A 10,897-nucleotide genomic window follows, 5' to 3' on the forward strand; every position below is an offset into this window, starting at 1 on the left:
CTCTTTTACGATCGAACATGCCAAGGAGCAGAAGGGGGGAGTACGAAGAGGAGGAGGTTACGCTGAAGTACAGTGGAAAGGGAAGACGGGCCAGGCCAGACAGTATGACGCCAAATTCAATACACAACATGGTCGATAACAAAGGTAAACAGGCAGCGACAAGGGGCACTTGAGGGCGAGAGCCAGAGACAACATGGCATGGCCCTGCTACTGCGACAGCTACAGCCCGTGGGATTGTCGGTTTAGGTCGGTTCAGTCCACAACCAGATGCAGATATAGATACACACACACACACACACACACACACACACACACACACACACACACACACACACATACAATACACCCGCCTTATGTGTTGTGGCCAACTAATCATTTTGTGATTCTTGTTTGTTTATTTGTCTTTCTTTATGAAGAACTTTTTCGGTTGAAATTATTTATTGTCTTGCGTTTGCGTATCTGTATATGAGAATCTGTATCTGCATCTGCAACAATTCGGTTGGTGGAGCGGCTTTAACAGTTACTTAGAAATTTAAGCCATTATAATTTCCACCAAATCAGCAAATAATATTGTACACGAAATATAAGCAATATTTTCAATGAAAATAGGATATTTTGAGACTTTGCTATGTTTGCATTTTATCTTTAAAGATTTACGGTGCTAAAAAGCTAAAGCAACTTTAGTGTTATTTTAATTTATATTTTATATTCCATCTCCACTATATACCAATAAAAGGGATGACACATGATAAGCTCAAATAGCCTGCCCGCGAGTCAGCGGGATTTCCATCGCATTGTGAAAGTACTTTCATTCAAATAAAATCCCCCAAGACGTGTCCGTGCATAAATAAATGACAGATGGGAGTAGGCCACACCAGTGGGAGTCCCTACGCGAATCGCTCAGACAATACTCAGCGAAGTTTGCTATAAAAAGCCACAGATGCCACGATCAGACAGAACAGTATCAACTCTACGAAGACTCCAGAATGAAGTTCATCATTTTCCTTGCTATTTCCTTGGCTGTTTTGTGTCTGGTGAAAGCTACACCGCTGCCAGAGGAGCCTATCGTGGAGGATGTGGCTAAGCCATTGGTTCAACTGATGGAGCAACCCGTCGAGGATGTCTCCGTGCACAGTCGCCAGAAGCGAGCCACCTGCGATCTGCTTTCGAAGTGGAACGTAAATCACACGGCCTGCGCCGCCCACTGCATTGCAAAAGGCTACAAGGGTGGACACTGCAACAACAAAGCTATTTGTGTCTGCCGTCATTAATTCTGATGCGGACTGAGTTTTAATCTTGAAAATAAAGTTAGCCGTACATTAAAATCCTTACTGAACACCTGCTGAGCGAACATAGTGATCCATTCATGACAATTGTGATAATTAAGTGCTCAATGAATGATCTCTTATCGCCGATTGGGGATCAGAAATATTCGTAGAGGGGTCAACTGAATCGCAGGAAAACAAGCGTCAACTTTTGGTAGATGCTGCACATTCGTTCAGCGGGCAGGCGGCAGTTCGCTCTATAAATATTGCAAAACTAAATGCACAATTCACTCTTATCAATTAACCAAGCAAACAGTCGGGGCAGGCGCAGGCCCTACCTCCCCCAGAGATCCCACACACGACCGCAACGACACACTCACACGAACACACGAACACATATCATATGAGACACAAAACACAGAAACAAAAGCACAAGCAGAGACAGACACTCAATTAACGCCAATTATAGGGGATCTCGCGAGACGAATTAGTTAATAAGAGCATGTATAAGTGAACACTAAACAGTGCCCGCGTGCCCGCGTAAACCAATAATTTCCCGGTTGACTATATTACTCGATTGCATTTATATTGGGAAGCGCAGCGCGAACCACACACGAGTAATTCTCTATTTACAATGAGACTCTTCAAGTTATCAGCGCTGGGAGGGCCACAGTCATCTCTCTGGCCCAGGCAGACAGTCTCGGTCAAGAATATTGTGCAAATCGCACGATTTCTGCTGTAATCGATGCTGGTAAATTTAAAAGACCCGCGCTAGCTCTTCTTCCTAATTCGTGCTGAAAAACGACAACATATTTTATACCGCTTACGGTATTTTTTCAAGAAAATATCGATGTCGATGTCCAATTCGCTGCGGCGATTAAATACTCTCACACACACACAGGCGCCTGCGGCGAAACTCTCTCACACATAGGTCGGGTCGCCAATTTAAGGTATATTATATACTTTTCATGCTATTTAGACTACGAAATTGATTCATTGTATAATATTGTATAAAGTCATAAAGTATACAATTCAATAAAAAAGGAGTATGTAAAATAAGCCAAATTGATTCCTCAAATGGATTAAATTATTGTTTCAGTGTTAAAAGCCTTTGCAAGCTAGTAATATCAAATAGAACTTTAAAATCAAAGAATATGATTTAAGACTACGGTATATTTTTAAAATGAAAGGTTTATTTTGGTATAGATGTCGGGGCAGACGGTATCTTTTATCGATAGCTCGGCGCTCACACTGATTGTCAGACTTTATTTACTTTACTCGAATATTTAGTTTATTTATTATTACCGTCGCCCCGCAGCCCGCAGCATATTTAAATACAACACTGATTAGAGTAATTGAACTACATAGTCCACGTAGCTCTAAAGTCGTATATCCCACGGTAGACGCTATCTATTCGCGCACTTTCAAACCGCAAGCGCTGTGCTGACGTGGTCCAAGGAGCCAATAATTGCGATAACTATTAGTTTTTGTTAATTCAAGTATTGTTACATAGTTTTAAAACATGCTGAGCAAGACCCTACCTCTACTATTGTGCTGCCTCGTGGTGGTGGCCCAAGGTTACAGTTTCACCTCCAAGGAAGTCAAGTGCCACGGTAAGGAGGCAGCAACAGGCTGATGCGGACCTGTTGGCACGCTTCTTAATCGACTCTTATCTGTTTCCTACAGTTTGCAAGGCCACAGTGTTAGAGCTGGAAGAAGCCATTGCCAAGGAGGATGCCAATAAGAAGGTCGATGTGAGTGGTTTCCGTCTGGATGCGCAGGGAAATTCGGCGAGCAAGCGTGTACGCCTGATCAAGTCTGAGATGTTCCTCACTGAGCTCATGGAGAAGATCTGTAAGTTGCACAACATCGAAGCATCGGCAATAGCACGTAATTTTTTAATACCCTCTGGCAGGTGAAAAAATGGATGATTACCTGAAGGCCACCTACAAGAGCAACGGCAAGTTCACACTGCTGAAGATGATAGTCAACGGACAGATGAATCCGGAGTCATCATTGGTCGATTTCGTGCAAGACGGTGATCTCAACAAAAGCCTGGGCCACTTTTGCAACGAGGTGCTAGAGGACAATGACGAGATCTTCCTGAAAGCATTCCAGGCCGAGGAGCTGGGTAATGATTTGGACATCAAAATCTGCTCAGAGCAGGCCAAATACTGTGACGAGGCGCCCGTACAGGATGAGTACGACTTTGCCGAAAAGGAGGAGCTCTAGACATGTAGTTATCCTAGTCAATTCCACTAACGAATTTCCATGATCATCACCATTGTGTTATGCAGCGACATGCGCTGATCCGGACTGAACTCTAAAACGAAACTAATATACATAAAACAAATAGGTACTACAATATAAATCAAAACAACGTGCAATGCCCTCCAGTAATATGTTGTGCGGTTTTTATTCAATGTAATTTAATGTAGTTAGGCAGACTGTTGTGTTCGATGTGTTCTTCATGCTACTTGTGTTCCTCCTCCGATTTGCTGGAATACAAATAACTTCATGGGTTGCTGCTTTTGACCACACTGATCTGATGTTACTTACGGTTCTGGTGGTGGTCCACCTGTGTTACGAAGCATCTGGTGGCGCACAACTAACCATGGAGCACCAAAGCCCACAGTGCCAATTATGACCCAGAACAGCGTGAAACGCATCGGGTTATGCATTCCCTTCGACCAGGGCAAATTCTATAAGTCGCCAGGAGTGTAGGAATTAGACTAGGAATACGCACAAAAACTCTGCCTACTTACCACACCCGGACAGCCGCCCGAGTAGCCGTGATGGCAAGAGCGACTCAGCGGGGAGCATATATTGCGCACCGAAGTACGCAGTGTAGACCACATGATTCAATTTTTTTTTTCTACAAAATTGTCTACGTTTTGTTTTTTGTGAGAGCGTCGACTGCTGACAAACACCAACTATTATTTAATGTAAGATAGAGAGCAAAAGGCCCAAGCCTACTACTTAGAGCTAAAAAAAAACATTTATCCGCTTGGTTTACAGTTGGGAGCAACTTTATTTCGTTTCCACTTTACACTTAAGTTTAAGCTGTAACACACTGCACCGCCTGGCTGGACCTACAAAGCATCTTACATCTGCAAGAACAAGAGAATGTTTAAGCGAATGTTTGCGGTTGAAACAACTAACCTTACATTTGTTGGTGGTGCTGGCTGCGCGGTGTCCACTGGGGGGGGGGAGCGCCTCTTACTTCTTCAGCAGTTGGTGTCTAACGATCAGGAAGGGGGAGCCGAAGCCCAGAACACAGCCGATGGTGAACAGAGCGGTGATCCTGTACTTGTTTGTCAGGCCGAACGGCAGATTCTGAAATACAAAGACAATTTTCCGATGATATCATTGATTTTCCGTAAGGAATTTGTGCGTTTGCAATTATGTAACCAATGGGTTTTATTGAATTCCTTTGCCTCACCTCTCCGGGAACACCACCATGACCGCTGAAGCGGACCATGGATTGCGAGAAGTTGCGTGCAATGACACTGCTGCGGCCCAACATTTTGATATTCAAATTTTTAAGTAAAAATTACAGAAACGCAGAACTTGGTGTTGGTGGTGCGCAAATTAGAGATGACAATGCGTCGATTCGATACCCTTTGAAACTAACCGCGATAAATTTGCGTATCGCACAAAAGTACCGATCATATTATGTAGGACATTCGATCTTCGGCAAATTTGATAGCCCTAGATAGCATCGAGGGCGATCCCAGCCCTGGGCAATCGAATGTTGTCAAGCAGGGGGACCATTTTAGTTATATTATATACTTTTCAGGATATTTTTAATAATTGAGCACTAGTCAATCTTATATAGAAATTATTGATAAATCCGATAAAATTGTAGTCTTAGCGCTCAAACTAGTAGCTAGCTAGGAATATTAAATAGAACATAAAAATCGAAGAATCTGATTTAAGACTACGGTATATTTAGGGTATATTTCGAAGATGATATGGTCTATTTTGGTATATTTACGAGGCCCTGAGGGTATATTCTATCGATAATTTCGCGGTCACACTGAAGGAATCGTAAACATTTTGACGGACGGAATCGTAAACACCCCAAAAAAAATAAATTCGAAAATATTGCACAAAATTATAAGTAAACGTTTCGCGGCGTCGGCAAAGTTACGCGCCCTAACAGGAGGGAGTCATCGTTTGGGCTCGCACAAAGTGTCTGTGACTCGGTACATACAGAATTTTTCCATTCGAAAAATCGCACAAATGAAGTAGTGAGGAGTAGGAGTAGCAGTCAAGACAGCAACAAGGAGAACGAACACTGGAAAAATGCTGGAATCGCCAAAGTTTATTGAGAATGATTTATACAATGGGAGCCATGCCTTTACCTGGCTGGCCGACATGGTGGGGCTCTCTGTTGATTTGGTAAGTTCTAATAACTCTCCGCTCCGATCCGTTCCCATGCCTTCTACACACATAAATCAAACGGGTGTGTGCACGTGTGCGTGTTTATCTGTGCTTATATACATACATACAAGTATTCATGTTTTGAGTGTTAATAATGCAGACAAAGCTCAGTACTTAAAAGGTAAATTCTGCAGGGCTCTGGAAGGAATGTAATTTCCTTAGCAACAAAATAAAGAAAGTGTTAATCAAAACGAAGGTTAAATGTGCCGGTTATCCTCTGTTCAAGCCGACCAGAATTTTTACTGTTTGTTCGGGTTTCTTAAGCGCGAAATTGGCAATTTGCACTGTGCTCCTAAAGTGTTAATGCCGCATTCCTCAATTGGCCTGCCGGCTGGAAGGAGCAACAACTACAGATGCAAATTTAAGTTTGAGGCATGCAAAACATGAATGATTTTCGGTGTCCCACTTTCTTATCAGAGATGGAGAGGGGTGCGGTGTCTGTTGACAGTCGCCAAGAATAATCTGTGGAATTTTCCACACTGTACGCTTCCAATTTAGAACAAAAGTAAACTTTACAATATGCGCCGCCGTGACATTTTGTACATTGGACTCATCTTGACGCATCGTTGGTTTCGGCATAGTTAAAGATTTTTGCATCATTTAACAGAGGTATGAGTGGGGTGGCTGGTACGGGGGGATGTCATGGGCAATTGATCGCCAAGTGTCGCACTTACATACATACATATATACATATTCACACTCTGAATCTGTCTCATTGTCCCACTCTCTCACCCGCTGACCGTAATCTCATTTGCATAACGGCAACTACATATAAATGTAAATATGTACATAGGTGAAGAACGAGAGAAATAAAAGTGTGATTCATGCATGCATTTGTATGCATTTATCTGCAGCGCTTAGGGCCTGGCCCAAATCCGTTTTAGCCATATCCGCTGGCCCAGCGAAAACCTTTTAGCGTTTCGAATGAAATGATGGCAATACACGTAATATACTCTACTGAGTAGTTATATTTTCAATGCTGATGACCTAATACGAACATCCGATGTAAAGGCGGCCGTCCACCTATGCGCCTGCATGTGTATGTAGTCCATACGTGTTAATAAAGTGCGAATTTGGCTGATATTGAAACACGCATACTCGTAAAATTGTTGGCTGTCCGTTGTCTCTATCAAAAGATACTTGAAATTAGATTTAACCGACTTTTTTCATGGCTCCTAACACCCCCCTTCCGCAAAGAGCTCCACGATAATTGAATTGGAGCTCTTTTGTTTGCAAACAAATGGCAGCAACAGTAAATGTGAGCGAGCGTCGGCGTACAACATATGTGTGTATGCATGTGTGTGCTCTCTTTCACGCCTCTGTGTGGCGGCTCAGCTGATATTATTGTCCCCTACTGGACCCCACCCAGCTCCGCTCATGACTCAGAGTTGCAGGGTGTCATAGGAGCTATTTAACTTCCTCCTGATGGCAGCGGGTGGCTGTTTGGGTGTATGACACATTTGGAAATCAGCAAGAGCTCACTATTAGCTGACGTATCATTATCACGAAAAGTTTTATTATGTAAATTGAAATCGAAGGTTGAAGCACACAAATGCGCAAATGCCGGTGAATTAGCCAATTGTTCGAGGAATTGCCTCATCCCGAAAGCATTTACATATAAATATGTATGTAGTTCTATGGCATTATACTGATGGCAGTATTTATCGGCTCTAATGAGCTGTTGCTGCAGGCCCGGCCGGTCAATGGCGGCATATTTTCTCAACCCATAAACAGTTTGTTTTCATTTGCTCTCTCGCTCTTCTTTCTCTCAGCGCATCTCCCACGGTTACTCCTCCACATGCACAATGCTGTTGGAGTATGTATGTATTTTTTTTTTATTAATAAACAGCAATAAACAAGACGTTTTTGTTGTTGTATAAATGTACGTGCATATGTTTAATATTTATATTTTACAACTTGTCTATCTGCTGTGGCACTGCGCAGCAATGGAAATGGAACCGGTCCATCAAAATGCAAAGTGTAAATCAATTAAAATAAATATAAATTGGTAATTGTAATGCATGGCGTCGGGCCAAAAGGGTTAAGACAGCATCACAGGTAAATTGACAAAGAGCGAGAGAGAGAGGAGGCCATTTGGCATGGGTGTCCAATTGTTGCGCTGTGCTCTCAGCACACTCTTCCTCACTCCCACTCTTCCTCCATATGCATAAATTGTAATAAATTATTATTTCTATGACCTTGAGTGGGATGCCAGATGTTGTGCGGTTGTCATTTTCCGCCTCTTCTTTTTCCTTCAGTTGGGTCTTTGGTGGCGCCATTTAGCATATAACGGTTGTTTGCATACCCTGGGCTACATTTTTATGCTGGGCATATCCAACAAAACCATCAGTACAACAATTTTGAAGCGGTTTAAGCCGAGCAAATCTGTTACTCTCCCTTTTGTTCCTCAGTATACATTTTTTTGTACTACTCTGCGATAACCTAGAGCATTTTGATTCTTTGTTCTTTGTCTTCACCTTCTTCTCTTCTACTCGCACTCTTGCTTTTTATCGTACGTTCGCATTGGGAACGATATTTCTGTTGTTGCTTTTATTGTTTTTGGTTTATTTATAGTGATCACGCCACTTTTCGGTACGCGCTTGTTTGGCGCACTGTAGCTCTCGCCCCCGCCTCTGCCTCTTCCCCTGTTTATTAAATGATTTATGGTTATAATTCCATTTGTGGTGCATGTATGCTGTGTGTTTGCCTGCATTCGTGTTTTGCCCATAAACATTTTAGTTGACTGATGGGCTTTAGCACTGGCAGCTCTTGTACAACATTCTGTTGCAATTTAGGCCCTTGTCAGCCCTACAAAGCTCTACTCAGAAACTCTGAAGAACGCCTCAGAACAATGGGGAGATGAGCACGCAAATTATTTCCCCTAAGCTGCATTGTTGTCCGTCCGTTGGCCTGAAACTATAGCAACGTCTTATCTTCACATTAAGTTTCAGACAATAGCGCAAACAGCCGCGTCGCAACGAGAGGCAGACAAGTCACGAAAGAGGGGAAAGATTAATCTTTAAACTATTTGCTATTCTAGTGCATAAAATCGTGTTTGAAATGCAGCCCTTCGATTGCAGCGTGTCACAAACAGCTGACAATCGAAATGCTAGGGGGGCTTCCTTACCATTGCGTGACCAGAAATTCAATATCAATGTTGAAATTCGATTGGCTCACTGTTTTTATGCTCAATTTGAGTATTTCACCTTGAGCACTTGACAGAGACCCGTTTTCGAGGTCAGCTGAGAAGCCCTCAGAGTACGATGTGAGCTATAAGGTATGGCATACCCCAACCACCAAAACTGTCTGGCTCAATCTGAAACAAAAGGTGAAACCAAGCATGCTCGCAAGCAGGCAGATGAGTTTCTTCCGTATACTCTTGCTGCCGCCGCCCACCCACTTGTTGGGGCCTAATCCCATCCGCGAGCTACTTCCACTGTATTTCGACTTGAAATATTATTCTTAAGCAAGATTTTCCTTTCATTTCGTATTGCTGTGGCAGTGCTGGCTGGCTTTTGTGCAGTTTGTCTTCCCAGTTAACCGGTTTTTCCCAGAGCATTGCCAACTCGAATAATTGCGCATGAGCTCTTTGGATGGATGGATGGATTGGATGATGATTACAACACTGCGTATTTGTATGGGGAGACTTTTTTGTATTTTGTGGCCTTTCTGCGGTGTGTATGTACACAATAAAATTGATCGGCTAATTGTATACACTTATGTATGTGTGTACCTTCTAATCAGTTCTGTAATTCAACTCTTTACTCGGCATTTGATGATAACAAAGGAAACAAACCTCAAAAGAATTGCGCGTATCGCTTTGACGGAAGGCCCCAGCCCATCAGGCCATTGTGGCCTTGTCTTTGACCTGTGGCGCAAGGAGGTATATATTTTTACAGTCATACTTGGTTGGTCATTGCTTTTTGCTGATATAGATCGAGATAATATGTCTTATATCTTATATATGTACACTAATATGTACACGTTAAGTATACAACTCTTATCGACAGTCCGACGTGTACCTTGGCAATTACGAAATTTGAGAACAGAACTTGTAAGATGCTAGCAAAGTGTTTTGAAAAGATAATTAAAAAGAGAAACTACTGGTACAGTGCGTTTTCGATATTTTTGAGATTATATGTGGAATTTGGTTATTGGCTATTACCGTCCAAGTCAAATTTTAAATGAATATCCTGAAATATTTGATTAGTTGTTATGGTTTTGAGGTGCTTTGACGCATTGAAGCTATAGTGCAAGGAAGGAAGTTAGCCGAATGCACTTTGCAAATTGGTCCAAAATTATCAGGAAATATGGTCACTTGCTTGTCGGTGGCCCCAGATACACGGAGACCACTTGAGTCGACCATTGAACGGGTGACTATAAAAGGCCGGTGCTTCGGAGAAGTCTTCAGAGCACCAAAGCGAAAGCGGTAAAGTAACCAACTGCAGTTAGTTATCCTTTCGAGCTGCCTGTAGTTTTCAATGAATTTTTGTAAGTGTCGCAGTGTCAGGTACAAGTAGGTCCTTAGACTTAAAATGACGATTTCATTCGCAGCAAGCCTCCTTTTGCTGGCCCTTGTGGCAGTAATCGCAGACTCGCACAGCATCGCTCAGCCGCCTGCAGACCCACAGGAGCCGTGCAGCACCACCACTCTCAAGCCACCGTGTACACCAACACCAGAGCCACCATGTACCACAACAACAACAACGACTCCACCACCATGTACACCAACGCCTGAGCCACCATGTACCACAACAACAACAACGACTCCACCACCTTGTACACCAACACCTCCGCCACCACCACCTCCACCACCGTGTACACCAACGCCTGAGCCACCATGTACCACAACAACAACAACGACTCCACCACCTTGTACACCAACGCCTGAGCCACCATGTACCACAACAACAACAACGACTCCACCACCTTGTACTCCAACACCTCCGCCACCACCACCTCCACCACCGTGTACACCAACGCCTGAGCCACCATGTACCACAACAACAACAACGACTCCACCAACTACAACAACAACACCTCCGCCACCAACAACAACACCAACACCAACGACCACAACTACAACAACAACACCACCCACAACAACCACCCCACCAACACCACCACCACCACCAACACCAACACCAACAACACCACCCACACCCCCATCACCAACACCAACACCG

General features: G+C 43.3%; 7 protein-coding genes across 12 annotated transcripts in view; 4 read left to right on the forward strand and 3 right to left on the reverse strand.

Annotated features, from left to right (window-relative positions):
• Positions 1-917: 917 nt before the first annotated feature.
• LOC117586448 (defensin) lies at positions 918-1,329 on the forward strand. The gene has a single exon (XM_034276494.1). The coding sequence runs from the start codon at positions 987-989 to the stop codon at positions 1,269-1,271; it is 285 nt and encodes a 94-aa protein (XP_034132385.1). The 5' UTR covers positions 918-986; the 3' UTR covers positions 1,272-1,329.
• Positions 1,330-2,549: 1,220 nt separating this feature from the next.
• On the forward strand, positions 2,550-3,665 carry LOC117586441 (protein seele). Its single transcript, XM_034276483.1, has 3 exons — positions 2,550-2,878; positions 2,952-3,119; positions 3,181-3,665. The coding sequence occupies exons 1-3, from the start codon at positions 2,788-2,790 to the stop codon at positions 3,495-3,497; spliced, it is 576 nt and encodes a 191-aa protein (XP_034132374.1). The 5' UTR covers positions 2,550-2,787; the 3' UTR covers positions 3,498-3,665.
• LOC117586462 (cytochrome c oxidase subunit 7C, mitochondrial) lies at positions 3,653-4,194 on the reverse strand. The gene is made up of 3 exons (XM_034276523.1): positions 4,031-4,194; positions 3,825-3,967; positions 3,653-3,763 (listed from the first exon to the last, which is right to left on the reverse strand). The coding sequence occupies exons 1-3, from the start codon at positions 4,121-4,123 to the stop codon at positions 3,739-3,741; spliced, it is 261 nt and encodes an 86-aa protein (XP_034132414.1). The 5' UTR covers positions 4,124-4,194; the 3' UTR covers positions 3,653-3,738.
• Positions 4,158-10,897, reverse strand: part of LOC117586310 (palmitoyltransferase ZDHHC15B) — a 21,893-nt gene continuing 15,153 nt past the window's right edge. Inside the window, exons 9-10 of one of the 2 annotated variants that reach the window (XM_034276345.1) lie at positions 4,433-4,440; positions 4,158-4,375 (exon numbers count right to left, since the gene is read on the reverse strand). In XM_034276345.1, coding sequence (XP_034132236.1) covers positions 4,370-4,375; positions 4,433-4,440 — 14 coding nt within the window. In that variant the 3' untranslated portion in view covers positions 4,158-4,369. The remainder of the gene's footprint in view (positions 4,376-4,432; positions 4,441-10,897) is intronic. The other variant, XM_034276320.1, reaches the window with a different exon arrangement.
• On the reverse strand, positions 4,273-4,869 carry LOC117586466 (cytochrome c oxidase subunit 7C, mitochondrial). The gene is made up of 3 exons (XM_034276538.1): positions 4,708-4,869; positions 4,433-4,601; positions 4,273-4,375 (listed from the first exon to the last, which is right to left on the reverse strand). The coding sequence occupies exons 1-2, from the start codon at positions 4,789-4,791 to the stop codon at positions 4,485-4,487; spliced, it is 201 nt and encodes a 66-aa protein (XP_034132429.1). The 5' UTR covers positions 4,792-4,869; the 3' UTR covers positions 4,273-4,375; positions 4,433-4,484.
• Positions 5,306-10,897, forward strand: part of LOC117586228 (lysophospholipid acyltransferase 1) — an 11,594-nt gene continuing 6,002 nt past the window's right edge. The window contains exon 1 of the mRNA XM_034276167.1: positions 5,306-5,669. Coding sequence (XP_034132058.1) covers positions 5,574-5,669 — 96 coding nt within the window. The 5' untranslated portion in view covers positions 5,306-5,573. The remainder of the gene's footprint in view (positions 5,670-10,897) is intronic.
• The window catches only part of LOC117586360 (extensin-like), a 2,270-nt gene continuing 1,417 nt past the window's right edge, over positions 10,045-10,897 (forward strand). For 2 of the 5 annotated variants that reach the window (XM_034276383.1, XM_034276416.1), the window contains exons 1-2: positions 10,045-10,202; positions 10,266-10,705. In XM_034276383.1, coding sequence (XP_034132274.1) covers positions 10,193-10,202; positions 10,266-10,705 — 450 coding nt within the window. In that variant the 5' untranslated portion in view covers positions 10,045-10,192. The remainder of the gene's footprint in view (positions 10,203-10,265; positions 10,706-10,897) is intronic. The other 3 variants (XM_034276392.1, XM_034276408.1, XM_034276400.1) reach the window with 3 other exon arrangements.

The sequence above is a fragment of the Drosophila guanche genome, unplaced genomic scaffold (assembly GCF_900245975.1).
Source record: "Drosophila guanche unplaced genomic scaffold, DGUA_6, whole genome shotgun sequence".
Classification (NCBI taxonomy): domain Eukaryota; kingdom Metazoa; phylum Arthropoda; class Insecta; order Diptera; family Drosophilidae; genus Drosophila; species Drosophila guanche.